Source organism: Citrus sinensis, chromosome 8 (genome assembly GCF_022201045.2).
Source record: "Citrus sinensis cultivar Valencia sweet orange chromosome 8, DVS_A1.0, whole genome shotgun sequence".
Classification (NCBI taxonomy): domain Eukaryota; kingdom Viridiplantae; phylum Streptophyta; class Magnoliopsida; order Sapindales; family Rutaceae; genus Citrus; species Citrus sinensis.
Genome location: NC_068563.1, coordinates 1,533,680 through 1,554,465, shown reverse-complemented (window position 1 = coordinate 1,554,465; position 20,786 = coordinate 1,533,680). Strand labels below are relative to the sequence as shown.

The window sequence follows — 20,786 nt, the reverse complement described above, 5'->3', positions numbered from 1 at the left end:
GTGATCTTTATTGATCTCTGCCCACTGTTTTGTCTTTTTCCTCAACAGATGAGATTATAACAAAGGGTAATTTTTAAAAATCTCCCCTGAGGTTTGGGCTTGTTGCAAGTAGATGGCGAGAATTGATTTATTTGTAAAAAACCCCCTACCGTCAGTTAAGTTTAACATTGACCGTTAGTTGACCGTGCAAAGACAATATTACCCTTAACAATAGTTTGTAAACAAAAATAACTAAAAAAAAAACCAAAATTATTGGTGCAAAAAGCACAAACCTTATTTTTTGACAATTTTATCCTTGTCAATTCTAAAAATTTATAATATCATAGGTAAAGATTATGACTATTTCATTTTTAAATTTTTAATTTTATCTTTCTTGTAGGAATTTTAAGGAAATATCAATAATTTAAAGAGGATTTTTTAATTTTTTAATTTTAACTTTTTTATAGGAACTTTAAGAAAATATCAATAATTTAAAAAAGGTAAAATAATTAATAATTTTGGTTTTTTTTTTAGTTATTTTCGTTTATAAACTATTGTTAAGGGTAATATTGTCTTTGCACGGTCAACTAACGGTCAATGTTAAACTTAACTGACGGTAGGGAGTTTTTTACAAATAAATCAATTCTCGCCATCTACTTGCAACAAGCCCAAACCTCAGGGGAGGTTTTTAAAAATTATCCTTATAACAAATTTTATCAAGAAATCTTAATAACTAATGAAAACTAGATATATTTTCATGATATGAGCTATGAATAAACCATGAGGAATATATTATGGGAATATTCCTTTTTCTCTATCAACAAGGAAACAAATATCTCTTTTGACTCATGAAGAAAAGAGTGACTTACACAAATCACTTGAACAAGCTAAATAGGTCTTTTAGCCTCTAGGACAGTAGATGAATCAAGGAGGCATAACTCAGCTATATAAGGCTTCACATGTATATATTAAAGGGGCCTTTTTGGGCCCTTTCTCCACTCCCCCCCCCCCCACCCCCCCCCCCCCCCCCCCCCCCCTCAACCACACACAACCTCTTAGCTCCCTATCACTTATATTCATTCATCGCTCTCTTATTTTCTTCTCATCTACATATATATGCTTAAGCTCAAAAACACAGTATTATTTGTCTTCAAATCCAATGTAAACCTTAAAGAATCCTATTATTAGCTTGAGCGTCGGAGTTGGCTCGCTAGCTAGAACTGGTGTCCCTTTTTGACCATTTCCTTCTTCTCATACCAAAGGCGCCAAGGTCAATAGTATGTCCAAAGATAAAGCAACAAATAATAATGGTAACTATCATAAAGCAACCCTCACTTTAAGTAAATATTAAACTTGTTAATCCAAACTAGAAAACTACCAAGTACCAAATACCTCCTCAACTTTACATGGAAATGTACTTTTTTATTTTTTATATAACATGAAAATATACTACAAATATGAGACATTTATACTAATGAGAACAATGTTTAAATCTATGTTAATAAAATCAATTATTAAGTGATTGTAATTTTTAATATTACATTATAAATTTTATTGTTTTAGCATTATAAATTTTATTATTTTACATAAAAAAATTATAGGAATATTTTATGAACTTTTTTATCATGCAGTGCAATCAGAATATCTAGACCCATATTGAACTAAATTTATTTTCAAGTATTTGGAAAAAATTAATCCCACGATGCATATAGAGCAATTCTTATCTCTACTTATTAATATAATGGTAGTTTTTATCCAACTATAATATATACCATTGAACAATTATGTCCTTTGATTACATGACTAAAATGTATATTATTTGGACATAATTGTCCCCAAAAAGATGAAAGATACATATATAGTTGAATTACAAATTAGGTTATAAATTTTATGAAACATTATGGTAAAAAATGAATATAATAATATCAAATTAATTTATAATAGTATAAGCAAATGAAAATGGAAACGAATTAATTTTCATTTAGGTCGTAAAATTAGTGCCTAAATGAAATATTTACCAAACTTTATGTTTTGACTAGATTTTAGGGAAAAAAGAAGAAGCTAAACATAATATATTTGTATTTGATGGGATATGGTGCCTAATGTAATTGAGGAGTGCTCCCTAATTGGACTGTTCGTGAAATTTAGAAAGAATAAAGGATGTTGAAATACTGGCTATGCAACCCAAGAGGGGTGAATTGAATTTCTAAAACTTATAAAATAATTAAAACAAAATGAATGCAAATATAAGATAATAATCAAATTAATATCAATAATCAAAATATAGAGAGGGAAGGGAAAGAGAATCGAACAAGGAATTTTTATGTGGTTCGGCAAACTTCGCATGTGTCCACCCCTCCAAGCTCATCGAACTTGAGAATTTCACTATTCAAACCTTACACCTTAAGGCTTTAAAATCTTTACAATTGACTTCCAATGTATCAATCAACCTTTACAATCTGATATTATCTAAAACCTCTTATCCCATGTTTTGAGTGTCAATGGTTAGCAAACCCTTAACAATTAACTTGGCTCCTGGTTGAAGTAGAGCCCTTTTTAGTTTGTGTATTGCTTAAAATGAAAGAGAAAATATGAGCATTGTATATAGAGTGCATCTGAGGTATATCTGTCATCACGCCACCTAATGCAGTTCCATTGGCACTCTTTGCTGCCCGGGCAAGGATATTCTCGTCCTTACATTTATGCATGTGGTTGTCTTTGGTCCTTTGGAGCATAGTCTAGAGAATAAGCTGATCCTTTATTCATGCAATTTATCCACGCGTGCACATGTCGCCTTTCAATAGGGTGGTCCAGCTGCCTTTGTAGAAGCAGCCCCCCAATTATTGGCATGTTAGGGCATCTTAAATGCTTAACACCATTTTGGTGTAACACCAACACAAAAAATGTACCTTTTTCACACCAAATTACTATTTCATCTCCAATCCATTTACACCAAATTTTACACACAAAAAAATTCTTCTTTTTATTCTTTTAATTCTCAAGAATTTATTCAATTAACACAATAAATATTACTATTAATATAGATAATTAAGTAATAAGTAATTTTATATTGATTAACAAAAAGAATATAGAAAATTATTAAATTTCATTTAATTAGCTAAATCAGTACATTATGAAAATTAATGATCTCCCATATTATTAAATAATTGTTCTAATTTATGCTAGTAGTAGCTTTTCTAATTTGTGTTAATATAATTTTGTATTTTTAATTTTGTAATATGTAATCTAGTAATTAATGTTATTGGCATTTTATTTTTATTATGAATTTTTGTGTTGAATTTTTTTATTTAAAATATTAGTATAATATTCAAAAATTAAAAAATGAAATAATAATAATAATAATAATAGTAACTTAAAAATATTATATACAATAAGACATATATGTAAATAAGAAAAAGTAATAAAGATATTTGAAACTTTTTTTCCCTAGCACCAAATGAATAGTGTTGCACCACATTTAGTGCAATACTATTCATAATACTATTTTGGTGTTGGTTTTGGTGTTACATTGAAGAAGCATTTTACACAAAAAATAATGTAAAAGATGGTTTGATGTTAGTTTTAGTGTTACATTGGAAATGATCTTAGATGTCTAAATGAAGACAAATGGTCCCAATTATTTTGGATGAATCGTTTTGACTTTTGTAGGCGTGGCAACTTGCTGCTCACTCTTTTTCAACAAGTTGTCGCTTTATTAATGGGTAATTTTCGGATACCTCTCCTGAGGTTTACCCCTACTACACTTAGAGAGAAAGTATGAATATATTGACATATAGCACCCCTGAAAGTATATAAGCATTAGGGAGCTGTTTGGTTTGACAATAAAAATACAATAATGCCCTTCATTCTACAGTGCAAGAACTGGCAATTGGTCTTACCTTACAGAGTTGTCAAATCATCCCTTGCTTCTTGGCGCCAAGTGCATAAGAACAAAGACAAGGATGATATTATACTCTTATAATAACTTAATTTGACAATAAACAAATGATATAATGAGACAAAATTCATGTGATTGCTGGAAATGCTAAGATCCCCTTAAAAAAAATGTATATTGACAGTTGAATTTAAAAGCAACAAAGCAAGGCTGATTTAAAAGCAACAAAGCAACAGCTCAATTGAAAAGCAACAAAGCAAGGCTGATATTATTTGTATTTAAGAGCAAATAATAGTCATTTTTTGCCAAGATTCACCACTATCTAATGCTTGTTATGGATTCAACAAGCTCACAACAAACAATAAGATCCAGCAGCCGTGAATGCAGAGGATTGAGGGATGAGATTAATGGCAACCTCATTCGATTTGCAAATAAGATATGTAAGTGCAACAGAAGAGCAAGTGTGAAGATTTCGGAATCGGATGACAACCCAAACAAGCTATATTATGTTAACATGAATATGTTAATAATATTGATTTTGATGATAACAAATTTTATATGGTTTTTGACAAAAATATTGGACCTATTTTTTAATAAACAAAAGCCTTTATAATCATTGCCTTATTTCTTCATAAAAGATGGATTTTCAAATTAGAAAGAGATTCTCTGCAAAAACTAGTTTAAAATTGCAATTCTGGTTATAAACAGTGAACCGTTTATTTAAAACGGTTAACCGATTAAAGGCAGAGAGCAACATATTTCCCAAACCTCTAACCGTTTATGGAAAACGAAAAACACAAAAGATGGGAAGGTTACTAGAAATTAACGGTAAACCGTTTTCTTTTAAACGGTTAACCGATTAGCACCAGAAAGAAACATATTGCCTAAGCTCTAACTGTTTATGAAAAAAGGAAATCACCAAGAATGGAAAGGCTACTGGAACTTAACGGTGAACCGTTTATTTTTAAACGGTTAACCGATAACGTCCAGAATTGAAGGTTGTCCTCCTCTGGCACTGATTAACGAAAACTGATAAGGCTAAATTGTTTTGTAGGTTACTAGAGACAAACGGCGAACCGTTTATTTCAAACGGTTAACTGATAATATCCAGAAACGTTACTTCACGCAAGTCCTTAACCGTTTAGCGTAAACGGATAACAAATGCTCATCTTGCAGGTCTCTGGAAGTTAACGGCTAAAGGTTAATCATAAACGGCAAACCGTTTATTTAAAATCTGGCTCAATGGTAACTTTGACCAACCGAAACGGTTAACCGTTTAGGGTTAATGGCGAACCGTTTTCTGTCCGACAGTTTGTAACGGCTAGATTTTCAGCTCCAGATATAAATAAGCTCATTCAAATTCAAAGGAGGTTGATCACAACACGATCATTTGTGCTATTATAGTTTTAATCATGGGTGTAATTTTAACTGCAAAGTAAGCATTATGCAACATTGACAGCCGCTACCAGCCACCAAAAGGAAATTGAAAGGAAGAGATATTTTATAGCTTTCCAGGAAACAACATGACATGAGACATTTAGAACAGTACAAGCTTTAATCAGTTGCTCATTATCTCATTCAAGTTTATTCAACTCCAAGCTCACTTAACTCCATCTCAATATCATCATAACATTAAAACAACAAGCAACTGCAATAAATTTAAATCAAAGCATAATATATAATATGAAACCACAAAGCATGGCAATATGGATAATTGTCATTCCAACAGAAACTCAGTTTGAACATTCATTCTTTGGCTACAACACACCGAGCCTTTACAAATAACAGAAGCACAGCATATAAATATATATAGTTATATCTCTCATCATAGTTTCATGTAACTAAGCCATGACAATCATATATAACCTATCTTTGGCAGTATGAAAGTCTCTACATTTCAGCAAAATATAAATCAAAAGAACTCAAACCTATATGTTAGGTGAGTAACAGATGATACACCATCTATTGATGCTCTGGAAATTCAAAGGTGTTGCATCATCTAATCCCCTCAAAAAAATCAAGTATAGGGTTATATATGTGCTCTATCCTGTCACATACTTTTAGCTCTATGTTCTTGAATCTGCTGGATGCTTTAACTTTAGTAATCATTCTTGAGTCAAATGTCCTGCAAGCATATTGCATATTCAGTATAAAAACCACAAAATTAAGAATATTAAGTAACTTGAAATGTTTCCAAAATCATTATTACCATTATCATGGGTAGATGACTGCGTTTGGCTAGATGGATTGCCTAAATCCTGTGAGTTGGTCTTACTAATTGGTGCCTAGAAAATGAAAATTAGTGATTAGTTCATAAATCATGTGTTTGCAGCAGTTTTCATTAAGAATAATTTCAATACATTTGTTTTACCTTGCCTTTAACCCTTTTCTTAGCCATTTTCTTCTCATTATCATGAGTTGTCCTTGAGCAAGTCCTTTTGTTATGTCCCCACTGGTCACAATGAGAGCACCTCAAACTTGAACTTCGTTTAAATGTTGAAGATTCATCTGCTTCTTTCCTCTTTTTAGTTTGAGGTCTGCCAGCTGATCTTATGGCTGTAGGTGGCTGCAAATTGTCGTGAAGTTCAAGTGGCCACTTTTTTTCATCTGGAACTGGTGTAAACTGATGTTTATATGTCCCAATAAAAGCTGTTTTTTTCAAATATGGATGTATAAAGTCTTCTACAGGGTATCTCTTTGCATCTAACAAATAGCATGTTTGCAAGGAAGTCCAGATATTCCCCATTCACCACAGTCACAATTCTTTTTTGGCAAATCAACAACAATAATCTTTGTTGCATCTTCAACTACCTCGAAAGTTTCATTATGCCCAAAAATAATAGACAATGATCTTGCTGCTACTCTTCCCTCAACTATCTTTCTTCTCACAACTGGTGGTAGCTCATCATTCCATCCAAGGGCTGCCTCATGCCTTTTGTGAATTAAACGCATAATTTTCCTTCGTATCTCCTCAAACATCCTCACAATTGGCAAACCTCTGTAGTTGTTAATCCAATTATTAAAAGATGCAGTCATGTTATTAGTGACATGACTGCATTTTGTGTGTGGGGAGAACAAATGCTTTGCCCAACATGCAATGGGAATTTTCATTAGCCATTCATAACCATCGGGAGTTATATTCTTCAATTCTTCCATATGGGAATGAAAGTCAGCAGCATTAGAACTCCTACAAGCCCTCCAGAAAACTTTTTTCAATAACAACCCAGGAAACTTGTTCTTAAAGTTTGCATAGATATGTCTACAGCAATACCTTTTGAACGACAGAGGAAATACTCTTTCTAATGCATTGAGGATACCTTTCTGCCTATCACTCATGAAGCATAAACCTTCACCACCATTACAGCCGACTTGATCATATAATTTTTCCAAAAAATACAGCCAAGACTCATTATTCTCAGTGTCAACCACACACATAGCCAAAGGATAAATTCCATAGTTTGCATCAATGCTGACAGTGGTTAGGAGTACACCTTTATACGGCCCTTTTAAATGACAGCCATCAACCCCAATGAATGGCCTGCACCCTTTAAAAAATCCCCTTCTACTACTGTCAATACAGAAGAAAAACCTCTTGAATGTGGGAAATTCAGCACCACCAGTCCAATCCCTTTCAATAAAGACAGTGGAACCAGGATTGGAATTTTACAAAGCATGCTTGTACCTAAATAATTTACTATAACTGGTCTTATGGTCTTCACCAAGTAACTCAAGTGCTTTCCTTTTGGCCCTGTACTACCTCTGATTATTGCATTCAATTCCATATCTCTGCATCAAAACAGCAGCAATAACAGAAATCTTGATTTCAGGATTGGCCTTGAATAGATGTAGATATGTGGCTGCTATCCAATCTGAAGTTGCCTCATAATTGTCATCAACTCTAGGACAAGTGTGCTCAGGGCAGTAAGTTTTAATCTGAAATGATCTCCTGTTCCAATTAGGGCTTGCGTGGATTCTCCAAGTGCAATTTGGTGCAGCACACACACGTGTCACCCTTGTTTTTTCATTCTTCAACCTTTTCAATCTGAATCCATTTCTAATTGCAAATACCTTCAACATTTTTCTGAACTCCCACACATTGACAAACAGCTGTCCAGGCTTTAACAATATCTCATCACCAACAGAATTAAACTGAAAGCCACCTGCATTTTTTTCATATTTAATGCAAGTTTGTTCTTGGACAACATCATCATCTGACTCACCTCCACTGTCATCCCCAGATTCATAGTCATCAAGATCATTACCAGGTGGATCAGTCTCATAATCCTCTTCATAATCATCTGGATTAGAACCAACCAGATCAGAATCATGTGGATCAGTCTCATAATCATCTTCAAATTCATCTACAGATGCGTCATAACAATTATACAACTCTTCATTTCCACTTTCCACATTATTATTCAATTCCTGAGTGCACTTATCTGCTGAACTTTCAACCCTATTCATATCTTGAAGCACTTTCTTAGGAGTCACTGCAAACCTAGCCCAATTGTACCCCTTTACTCTAAGCTGTTCAAATGCCTCTAACAAGTCTTTGTCAGTCAAAATTGTTTGCTGCTCAGTCTGCCAAGGAAATATTACTTGAACCTTTATCCCATTTGCATTCCTAATAGGATGACCCCAACAAGCATCTCTGATATCAACCCATAGTTTGTGCAAGTTATACTGCTCTGGAATAGCTAAACCAACAGAAAAAACTTCACCATCTATCACTGCCTCAATGTCAAAGTATAGCAAGCTGCATAAATAATGACAAAAATAACTAGCCTTTACAAAAATATATGGATAATAGTAGTTCACAGAATGCTAAGCTCTGATATTACATGACTGATGAGTGAATTAATGCTATTATTATTAGTATTTAGGCATATTGGCCATCTACAAATGTGTAAATCTCGGTAACTTTGCTTATGATACAGTGTTAAATTCCTAAAATCAAACAAGAATATAAAAAATGCAATAAGCAATCCTTTCAATTTTGCCAATTGTAGCAAGTTCCTGAAACTGGCATATGAACCACAGACCTTGGGTAATCGCAAGTATTACATTCTAGCCTTGTGAAGCTCTTTGTACCAGCCATATGAACCACATATTCTAATTGTGTACTCATAAAAACTGAAAGAAAACCTCCCAACATTGTACCCAAAATATCTACTCTATGCTTGCTGAAAGAAATGATGGAATAATATCTCTGAGTTCCAGCCCAGGCCTTGCCATTTTTAATTTTACCTTCTCTCATGACAAAACCTAAACCTCTTATACAAGTTCTAAACAATTACAGGATCTTCTACATTAGCACATGCACCATCCAAATAAGAACTGAACTCGTAAGAGAAAAGCTCACTAATCAACTAAACTAGCAACCTATTGAACAGAATCCCAGAATAAATTAAACCAAAATTAAGCTTAAGGATTTTATAGAAATACACACCTGGTGCGTTCTTCATTGATTGACTGCTCAGATGCCGGTTGTGGCCGAAATTTAGCTTTTGACATGCTTAATCTCAGAGAATTTTTCTCACTGTATCTTTTAAGTTCATCTAAGTTGAAACCAGTGGGTATTATATGGGAATGAAAGTCAACACATGAGAAGAAGTAGAGATGGGGCGCCTCAACCCATGAGAAGAAGTAGAGATGGGTCGCCATCCCCTTGGTTTTCATTGTGTTCCATGCTTTGTCACTGTGCATTTTGTATGTACAATGCTTTCGTTCAGCAGCCATTGTGCAGGATGCAAGTGTTTAGTTTAATCAGTTTACTGTTTCTTAACCATTTAAAAATTGTAAAATTTTACAATTACGTTATCACCCTTTCAAACCAAACGGCTCCCTAACGCTTATATACGTCAGGGGTGCTATATGTCAATATATTCATACTTTCTCTCTAAGTGTAGCACGGGTAAACCTCAGGGGAGGTATCCGAAAATTACCCCTTTATTAATTCTATCTTTAGCAGAATAATCAATACTCTTTTTAGTGATAACGGCCCCTCACATGCTTTCTATTTTGGGCAATTTCTCTATCTTTTTCTGTCCTCAATATGGTGGAATGTAGGTGTTATCTGGATTTATGATGTACCCGGTATAAGCTATCCTCCTCTTGGTGACTTTTCTATTACTAAGTTCTATTGACACGTGGCATTTTCATATTAACCTTCCATTTCTTCTCCCAACACTTTATTTTATTTTTAATATTTATAAAATTGATTTTTTTAACCACAATATAAACACTTTATATTTTACATTATCTTTAGAAACCCTAGCCGCACTAACAAAAGCGTTGATATATGATTATTTTAAAATGTTCATTTAAATTAAAATATTTTTCTCATTCAAAATATTTTTCATGTTAATTGCTTACAAATTTCCTTTAATTCTCTTCATCGTATTTATATATTTTTTCCAGCATTAAAAATCACATTTTAAAATTTATTTAATGAACCACCGGTATTTAAAAATTATTTTGCCGGTTGAAAGGGCGGCTGTCTCTGCGTGATAGGATGACCCAAACAAAAATTACCAGCAATGTTCCCATCAGACCTCTCAAATAAAAAAAAATTATAATAAATCAGAGTGTTATCGCGATCACGACCGAAAGCAGTTAGTTGTTGCAAGGCGCTCGTTGGTTGGAGGGCGTTCGTACAGTAATGTTTTCATTTTTGCCGTGGAGAGAGAGCAACTCGTTTGGCGCGCCTAGGGATGGCAAAATCCGGGTCCGGGTCCGGGTTTGGCCTTTCCGGTTCCGGACCCGGATGAGAATTCGTCTTACCGGACCCGGCTAAAACCCGGATATTTTGAGTGCGGGTCCGGTACGGGTTAAACCCGGAAAAATCCGGGTTCCCGGATTCCGGGTTTTAAACCCGAATAATGTTTTTTGAACCTAATTTCTCAGTTGCTTTGAAAAATCCTTTATCAAACTTTTCTTACTAGAACTTGCAAGGAGTAAACGATGAAGTAATGAAAATTGAATAACTAAAGCCAGATTATTATCAACAAGATCACTCAACCAAAGCTTCTCGAATTCACAATATCACTCAACCAAAGCTTCTCGAATTCACAATCTTAAAAGAGAATTTTTTTTTTCAAGATCCCATTTATAGCCTTTACTTGTTCTGCAATTGCCTTGTTCATTCTCCCATCAAATCACAACCAAATACCCTTCCAATAATCAGAACCTAAAATGAATGAAATCATGTTCTTGGGCCAACTTCTTGAAAATATCGTTGATGAAACTGCTTGCCCGTGGCCTTGCTGGAGATTGCAATATCGAGATGGAGCTGCTTCAGGATTGGTCTTCTTTGCATGCTTCTTCTTTTTCTCGACTGTGCTGCCTTCTTTGGTGATAACTGTCGGCGATTTGCTTCGGGCTTTGGCGGTGAGGATGAGGAACAAAGCATGATTCACGGTGATTTGATGAGGAAATATTTGGTTGGCTTTGGCGGCGCGGCTGTGAAACTGAAACTAGGGCAAGGCTGCTATTTTTTTTTTCAATTGTTTCTATTTATAATAAAAATAATAATATAAAAATAAATACACCCGGGTCCGGGTTCCGGATTTGCGGGTTCACCCAAATCCGGATCCGGACCCGGAAACGTCCGGGTTTAGAAAATCACATCCGGATTCCGGATTTTATTTCGTCCGGTGCGGGTTAAACCCGGCCCGGATTATCCGGGTTCTTCCGGGTCCGGGTTAAATTTCACTTCAAGGAAATGTGCAAAACGACGTTTCACAATTATCGCATAAATAATGTCCGGCAATCAACTTTATAAATCAATTTAATTTAATGGTCCCACGTTTTCACCACCCAAATAAAATTCAATTTTTGAGCAGGCTGCTTCACTCGGTCGTTTCAATCGCTTCCATTTTAGTAAGTTCTTACGAAAAGCGTTTTATTTTAGAAAAAGCTGAAGGAAACCTCAGTTTAGGAGATGACTATCCTGAAATTTGCAAGACTTAAAATGTTTTTTTTTTCTCTTAAATCTATTTTTAAGTGTTAAACTGAAAATTTTATTTATAAGCAGACGTAAGATCTTTTTGAAGGGTTAAAAAAAAATGGAGCAACATTCTATTTGGGGAAGAGTGAAAATGGTTTCAAGAGTCATCGACAGTTGATGGGCGAGGGTGGTTTTGAGAGTGAGGATAATGGCCATTGATGAAATGGAGAATTTGAGTGAGTTTAGAAGAAGCATTGAGGAAGAAGAAGAAAAAAAATGGGTCCCTTCAGGAATTTATTTGTTATGTGCAATAATACAAGATATAAGTTGACACTCTGGCAAAAAATACCAAAAAAGTCGTGAACTGTGATCTCAAAATGCACGTAATAAACATATGATATATTTGTAAATCTTAGAAAGAAAATTTGTATTTTAAATGTGACAATTGGTGCGTTATTCATTTATTAATGTTATAAAATATCTCCTTGGTAATAATATCAAAGATCAACTATTACTTAACATATAACAGTAATTAATTAGTGAGGTGCTTTTGGAATAAACTTTATAGAGTTATTGCTTACTTTAGTTTTTTTTTTTAATACTGTTATACAGGACTGAAGTTATTACAATTAATATTTACAAACAGATTTTATAATTGGGACCTTCTTCGTGACATGTACTCCTCTGAGCGCTGTCCAAATTCTTTAAATCCTCTCAAATATTTGAGGGATATCCACTCCACTCGCATTTCGTGAGAGATAGACTGGCTGCACTTAATTATTTGATAATTAAGAGAGGATTATAAACAACCTCCATAAATATTTGTACGGAGTTTCGAACTCTTACACTCAATATTGTAAATGCAAGGGGACCAAAGACCCATTCAATAAATGCTTACTTTAGTTGACACTGACTTAAAATATAAAATAATGGCATCTAAAATTGACAGGCACTAATTAAAGTGTTAATATTAAACCAGCGATTACCCTCCTGTGCAGCTTATTGATCAAGGGCAGGCTCTCTCTTATATTCTTTGGAACCAAAGACTAACCATGTTTAGAGCAACCGATTTGCTGGGAAAATGCAGCAAGCCTTCAAGAGTAGGATCGCTCTTATCTAAGGTAAGGTAGATAAAAATATATTAATTAATTTGCTATTGATTTTTTTTTTTAATTTCGTTAGAATGATGGATGCACAAATTTTGTGTCTCTATATTCATAGTGTAATCATATTTTATATTAGATTAGAAAATAAATTTTGTTTTTTCCCCCTTGCTTCATTACAGATAAGGCATCAAGCCAGAGACACAAGAGCTGTGCAAGCTTATGAACCAAACGTCGACAGGTAAGCCAACTGAGACAAATAACTTTAATTACTAGAAGTTTAATCATGCTTATTATATATGGCCTATCCTTCTTTGTATTTTAATGCTTAAAGAATATTTTGTATTTTAATGCTCAAAGGTTTTTTTTTAATATAATATTTTTCTAAAAAATATTATAAAGGTTTAAAGGTAAGCACTCGTGAAAAATTGAAAAATATATAACTGCTAGAAATCTCTTTCCTATAGGCTGGGGTGCATGGGCCAAAACGGGGCCCCTGAGCCCACTTGTATAGGACTAGGCTCTGTTTCTAAAATGAGTGGAGCTATTATCACACCTCTAGTAATTTCATCGGGCTCCAATTTTGTTTGAAACGCATCGACTAATTAAAGAACTAAAATTATTCTTTTACCACTAACATTCATTTTAATTCCTTAAATAACCCTTTCCTTTTCCTCCTCATTGAAACCTTAAAAAAAAAAAAAAAAAAAAAATCCCATGGGCAACCGTAACATTTGGGTATTTGACTAGATCTAGAACTCAATAAACATAACCAGTAAACCAACTTTGAAGAAGCAGCCAACATGACTAATATAACCCTACACTCTACTTTTAATGAAAGTATTAAATACGCCCTTTGATTGCTAGTTTTGCATGTAAGGAAAAAAAAATATTTATGCCTCCTTTGCTTAGGTTCGAACGTTTTATGGCTCAATCCATTTTTTATTTCTTTTTTCAGTAAAGAATTTATTTTTAAAATAATATAGGGCGTGAAGAGTTTTTTCAATTTTAATCAAGGTTAAATGTGTAAATAATAATCAAGATCAAATCTGGAGCCGTCGACCTACGGAATTGCACTATCTCTTTTTTTTTTTTCACAATCTTTTGCTTATTCGGCCTGACAGATATCATATCAATGGAGAACATGCAAAAGTCGACTGGGGTGAGCTTGGAAATAAGGAAGTGAGCCCTTCTTCTGGAATTGTAAACCATGGACTGGTAATAAGCATTTAACTGTCTTTTAATTAAATAGAAAATTTGATGTGAAATATTAAACAAAGAAATTCACTAAATCAACTGACTATTTTTCTTTATTAATATACTTGATATATATATAAACCAAGAACATCAATTAATCCTTTTTTTTTTCATTATCTTGAACAGTGTCCGAACTCCAATCTTTTTTTCCCTTAAACTAATTGGCTCAATAATCTTTATTTTCTCTTTCCTTAATCTATTGTACGCAAATAAGAATCGGATGCTGAAGGAAGCTTAATCATCCAATTGAAAACATAATTTAATCATGCATGATCTGACTTCATGGAAAAAGGGAGAAAAAGAAAATTTGTGACACGAAGCGTATTCGCATATGATGAAAGAATTGAGTATTTTTCATATCTCAAAAACTTTAAAATTTCGATTCGTTTGATCATTACACGATTCATAGCAATGTAATACTTGCATGCAACGTGAATCATGTAGTTTTCCCATAATCAATAGCTTTTATTCCCATTCCTTTGAAAAAGGTTTGAAAAAGGTAAAGTTATTCTCATTATTTAATTTCTGAGTGCGCTTAAGAATATTTAACAGATCTTGTCACTAATTTCTTAGTCAAGAATAAGAATATTTAACAAACAATTAGTTCCCAATCAAGAATAATAATTTATATGTGTATATGAAAGGAATTGTCCTACTGATTTGATTTACAAAAATTTAAGGAATCGCCCTTAATCAACGTGCTTATTAGCTTGTATATAAAGCTGGTACATTTAGATGCAGCTTGTATTAATTAATTAAGTAGTAACAATTACAATTTCTGCTTCTTAATATCCAATAGAGTTCCCTTTCACTTTGCAAATCATTTGCTCTCTCTCCTTCGCCACAAAGACAAACCATGCTTCCCGCAAGTGATTGTTTCAAAAGGATTCATACCAAGGTATGTTAATGCATGTATGTGCGTGATTTTTTCCCCCTTTTTTAAAATTTTACGGGAGAGTGACACTTTCATCCTTTGTGGAATTTTTTTGCTACTTAATTTCAATAAAATGTAAGCATAAGTATTACATCGTTAAAGGAAAATATCATAATTTATTTTATAAATTGATATTAGACAAAAATTTGACATAGATACAAATTGAAACTACTCAATTTCTATGTCAAAACACTACGACATGCATTTTTCCTTGACCAATTTGATTTTCTCGTTAATATTTTATCACTAAGTAAATGATCAAAACCCACTGTTGTTTGTCAAAATTAATCATTCCACCCCTCATGTTTGAAAATCCACGAAAACTTAGTTGCCAAATTTGTTAACTTGCAACTTTTTTGTATCTTTTATTACTTTACCCTTATGAATTTTTATTATAATGGGATTATTACATCAAGGTAAAATAGTAAAATAAACAAAAAGTTGCAAGTTTGCAGAATCTTTTGAACTATAGAGAGTTTTGAAACATAAGGCGGGTGAGAAATAATTAATTTACAGAAACAATAGAGTTATTTGGCTATTTTTTCTTTTAATTGGGGAAAAATCAAAGGGTGGTAGTATTTTTAGCCCACAATTTTCTTCAACCAATCTACTCCCAAGAAATAAATATAAACATTCACATTATTTTTAAAAGTTACATATAAAGAAGAAGTTTATAGATTTAATTAAATAAAATTAGATATCTAAATATCATATACAAGAGCTCATGTTTTTTGGGACAATTTGATCATTTTATGTTGTTAAAATAATGCAATCAAATAAGATTTATTTGAAAGCAAGCTTTGTGGTAAAAAATACATAAGTGAAAAATATTATAAGAAGGATTTCATTTAAACTTTTTATTGATTTTTATAATTTAAAAATAATGAGAAGTTATTATCATTATTTTTTGAAAGTTAAGTATATTATAAAGATAGTGGGGTGGAAATATTCTCATTCAACAATAAAATGAGGTGTTAAAAAATCGTAAGAGTGGTAAAGTTTTTACAAAAAGATGAAAATTTTTATAATTTTGCCGTTGACGCCCTAATCATATTGATTCTTTACAGGCAAGCCCTCAATCTGCTATGAATGATTGTGAATTGAGCAACGATCACAGGTAATAAAATTAAGAAATACTTTAGCAACCACTCTAGATTTTTGGGCTAGCATTGAACCAGCAGTCTTCATTTCCCCATAAGTAATTACTAAATATTATTAGATTTTATCGATTATTCTACGAATAACTTGATCAACAATATTCATTGCCCAGAGTCATGACCATTTGTCCCATGTCGAAATTTTAACTTTTTATTCCTCGTTGCTTTGCAATTTTAACATTTTTTTTTTCCAATGACATGAAAAGCAGTGATGTTGTTGAAGAATATGCCAATCTGAAGTGGGATGAGCTCGGATTTTGTCTGATTCCAGTAGATTACATGTATGTAATGAAGTGTTCAAAAGAAAAGAATTTTTCACATGGGATTCTCACTCGATTTGGAAGACTGGAAATGAATCCTTCGTCCGGAATTTTAAATTATGGACAGGTAAGTGTCATTAATCAAATGGCTAATAAACAAACTTTAAAATGGACTTATATTAACTTTGAAGGAAATCAATAAAATACGTATATAAAATAACAAATATTATGTCACATAAATTAAGGTATAAATTAAGTATCACAAGTTTGTAACTGAACAAACATATTTATATTAAGAATAGACGTATATTTCTATTTACTATATGAGTAATATTATATTAATTTAGTTGCAAACTTATGATACTTAAATTTATATTTACTATATGTAGCTCATATAACCACTACGGGTGACAACAATTTACATGTTATGTATTTAGGGAGTATTTGAAGGTCTGAAGGCCTACAGGACAGAAGATGGGCGTATTCTACTGTTCCGACCTGAGCAAAATGCCTTGCGTATGCAGATGGGTGCAGACAGATTGCGCATGCCCTCGCCAACAATTGAGCAATTTGTTGATGCTGTTAAGCATACTGTTGTTGCTAACAAACAATGGGTAATTATACATAAATATTTCATCACGATGATATATAAGAGCCACGACATTTATTGGAAGATGTTGCTTATTATTAATAATCTATATAAGAATATAAGAACGCTATTGATTATTAACTTGCTGCTTAATTCAAAACCCTACTGTATTCAAGGGTCTTCACTGAGAATTGTCTTGTGTCTAAGACAATTTTATGTTCTGATCTCATATATATTTATATATATATGTATGTATGTATGTATGTATATTTGTCTTACGGCCTCATAAATATATAACTTGTTTATGATGGCCCACTGAACCAAAATCCAGGCTCCGCCACTGATTTTGCTGATTTGCGAAATAATATATAATATAGGTTCCTCCTCCAGGAAAAGGGTCTTTGTATATTAGACCATTGCTCATGGGAAGTGGACCAGTTCTCGGTGCGACGCCGGCGCCTGACTACACATTTTTAGCATTTGCTTCTCCCGTTGGCAACTATCACAAGGTGTCGGCAAATTATTCTTGAATAATTGGAATTTTTTTTTTTTTTTGGGTTTTCAATCCAACTATGTACATAGCAAGCTTTTATACATTTTTTATTGGCTATTCATAAATGGGAAATTACCCTTGATAACTAATATTATGTTTCTAAAACTACACAGGGTTACCTAAATTTGGTTGTTGAGGAAAAGTTTTATCGAGCATTTCCCGGTGGAACCGGAGGAGTCAAAGCGATCGTAAACTATTCAACGGTAAGAATAATCTATCCAGATTTGCTATTAATTAGACATTCTTAATTAATAATGCTAGTATTAACTTACTTCAACGTTAATACAGTCTTCCTTGTATAATTGTCTCTGTCCAGGTTTTCAAACCAGTTGCTGAAGCAAAGGCAAAAGGGTTCTCCGATGTCTTATTTCTAGATGTAAAGACTGCAAAATACATCGAGGAGGTTTCCACAAGCAATATTTTTTTTCTCAAGGTAAAACGTTTGAAGGCTGAATTAGTCAATTTAATGTTAGCATTAGATATCTTGCTGAACGCAATTACGCCAAGGGTTTTATAAGATCCTGTCTCACGTATGTATTCATTTTATATGATTAAATTTAATTGTTCCTAAATTCTTATCTAATAATATCGATCGTATAAGGTGAAATTAGTATAGAATCCAAATTTGCACGGTAAATGCTCATTTATGTATAACTTATTGAGGTTTAAATCAATTTTTGTAGGGAAATGTCATTTCGACCCCAGCAACCGACGGCACAATTCTTCCTGGAATCACTCGAAAGAGCGTCATCGAAATTGCCCAGATTTTGGGTTACCAAGTATGTATCTCTTCGATCTTACATTATTCTTATCTAAGAAATTTTACCAGAGGAATATAAGTATCGATTCAAAATAATTTTTCATGGAGAATTCGATAAATATTTTTACGATTGAAATTTTTTATCAGGTTGAAGAACGCGCTGTGGCGGTGGAGGAATTATTTGATTCTGAGGAAGTTTTTTGCACAGGAACGGCAATGGTAGTCAATCCTGTCAATAGCATCACGTATCAGGGTAAAAGGTACACCAATTAAATACAAGTGATTATTAGCTAAAAGTGTATGCAATTTAAAACTTGGATTTCGCAAATTGAATTAAGGTTATTTATCGTGTGAATCAATGCAGGATAGAATACAAGACCGGACCTGAGACTGTGGCTCAAAAGCTTTATGAAATGCTATTAGGAATTCAAACTGGTCGTATTGAGGACAAGATGGGATGGACTGTGGAGCTTAATTGAACTTTTCCTCCAAATTTATTGTAATGCAACAAAAATTGAAAAGGAAATTAAATAATTTTTAAAAAAAGTATAATAAAAACTTGATGGAACAATCCCACTATATCATCGTATTAATATAACAATAGTGCGACTGTCTAATCGAAATCTGTCATTTGTGAGATTTGACAGTCGCACTATTAGAAAATGAAAAAATATTACATTTGGTAAGTAAGAAAATTAGAGAGATATCATTTTCTAAACACACAATATTACAAAATCTTTCATGCAATACTGACATTTTCCTTTAAATGAGACTGATTTATACCTGCAGCTACTACCTTGCCTTTTGAATTAGTTATAACTGCTGCCAATCCTACCTTCTGATCTTGACTGCTGGTGGCTGCATCTACATTGTTTTAAAAATATCTTTTTGGGGGAGGAATCCACTTCTGCTGTTTTTCCTTTCTATGATTGTCAATATGAATTGTTTCTGTTTACCTCACTCTATGATAAGCTTCCAGAATCGATTCTGCGTTGGTTGCTGAAATCTTTTGATCAATTCTCTTCCTTCAAAAATAAATTTGTTTCTTGAGAACCATATCACGCAGCAATAAACCACCATAAGCTCAATGTCAGCTTTCTTCCAGATTCCAGATCTTTTTTGCTGCTTTGCACTCCAACAGGGCATGGTTTACAGATTCCACAAACTTGTTGCATCTTTGACATATTGGATCTTGCAGACACTTCCTTTTCTAGAGGTTTTCAGCTGGTAGCAAAATGTTTTTTGATGCTTTCCACGTGAATATCTTTATCTTCTCAGGCAAACCAAGAGCCCAAAGAGTCGTCCACTGATTGGAATTGCTTTCTAAACTACTCGGTTCATCTAGAAACTTGAGTTTGAGGGCCAGCTGATATCCACGTTTCACAGAGTACTCCCTTCTTTTATCAAAGCCGCACATCACCTCATCTTCTTTTTGTCTTCTAGAGAGAGGAATTCTGAAAATTGCTTCTATATCTTCAGGCATAAAATGTTGCTTCAGCTTTTCTAAGTCCCATCTGTTTTCTGCATCTAAAAGATCAGCTACCCCAGCTTCAGCTGGCAAAGTTGGTGGAGATATTGGTTTAAAGGTATCAGGTCTTGGAAGCCATCTGTCCTTATAAACCAGAATGCTTCTACCACGTCCGACTCGCCATCTGATACCTTTGCTGGGCAGCTGCCTTCCCCACATGATACTTTTCCAAATAAAGATGGATTGGATCCTGCATTTGCCTTCAAGAAAGTGGAATTTTTGAAATATTTTGCTTGCAACACTCTGGAAATCTCCTACATTTGACCCACTTTTAAAATTTTAATTTTGCCGGTGGATCCCCCATTTGTCTCATAGATGACGACCTAGGATTGAATCGTCCCAATACATGATGAATTAACGGTGGAGATGTCCCGCTAAGTTTCTCTATTAAAATATAGGATTATGATTCTCTCTTGATCTGATCTCCTCATGAGCAAATATACATGTGGTGATTGATTGTTAATAAAATAAAAAGGTAAATAAGTTAAATATTATCCATATACTATCACTTAAAGACACATGGCATAAGATCTTTAAAAGCTTATGAGAGCTTAGATCAGGAGATGATCTTTTTCCTAAAATATAACCAATTAATCATGAATGAGAATGCGTGTAAGAGTGAGGAAATTTGCCACTTTGCTCTTTAAAAAAATAAAGAAATAAGTGATTTTAAGATCAACTTCTTTTTGTGAATAATATGATAATCCTTTTAAAGGATTGGAATAGATTTAATTTTTTTTAATCTCCTAATGTCAATACACTGTTAGATCAGGAGATGATCTTTTTCCTAAAATATAACCAATTAATCATGAATGAGAATGCG

General features: G+C 33.3%; 3 protein-coding genes across 8 annotated transcripts in view; 2 read left to right on the top strand and 1 right to left on the bottom strand.

The window, feature by feature from the left end:
* The window catches only part of LOC102629208 (protein trichome birefringence-like 13), a 60,605-nt gene that overhangs the window by 28,218 nt on the left and 11,601 nt on the right, over positions 1-20,786 (bottom strand). The window lies entirely within an intron of this gene.
* The window catches only part of LOC102628935 (branched-chain-amino-acid aminotransferase 2, chloroplastic-like), a 59,873-nt gene that overhangs the window by 32,278 nt on the left and 6,809 nt on the right, over positions 1-20,786 (top strand). The gene's annotated exons all lie outside the window — the stretch shown is intronic.
* On the top strand, positions 12,776-19,006 carry LOC102628273 (branched-chain-amino-acid aminotransferase 6-like). Of its 3 annotated transcripts, none has more exons than XM_052431882.1 (13): positions 12,776-12,943; positions 13,108-13,166; positions 14,050-14,107; positions 14,982-15,080; positions 16,184-16,233; positions 16,483-16,660; positions 16,971-17,147; positions 17,500-17,631; positions 17,789-17,878; positions 17,992-18,108; positions 18,359-18,454; positions 18,583-18,695; positions 18,800-19,006. In XM_052431882.1, exons 1-13 carry the CDS (start codon positions 12,875-12,877, stop codon positions 18,912-18,914), a joined length of 1,353 nt encoding a protein of 450 aa, XP_052287842.1. In that variant the 5' UTR covers positions 12,776-12,874; the 3' UTR covers positions 18,915-19,006. The 3 variants fall into 3 exon arrangements, with proteins under 3 accessions (XP_052287842.1, XP_052287841.1, XP_024958192.2); XM_052431881.1 differs by having other exon boundaries at positions 14,050-14,143; XM_025102424.2 differs by lacking the exon at positions 14,050-14,107 and having other exon boundaries at positions 12,847-12,943.

Bases quoted from the DNA above. Each gene is read 5' to 3' on its own strand.
- LOC102628273 (XM_052431881.1), top strand. From the start codon at position 12,875: ATGTTTAGAGCAACCGATTTGCTGGGAAAATGCAGCAAGCCTTCAAGA. The intron at 16,234-16,482 runs GTAATAAAATTA...CATGAAAAGCAG, and splicing joins GAATTGAGCAACGATCACAG to TGATGTTGTTGAAGAATATG. The intron at 16,661-16,970 runs GTAAGTGTCATT...TTATGTATTTAG, and splicing joins GAATTTTAAATTATGGACAG to GGAGTATTTGAAGGTCTGAA.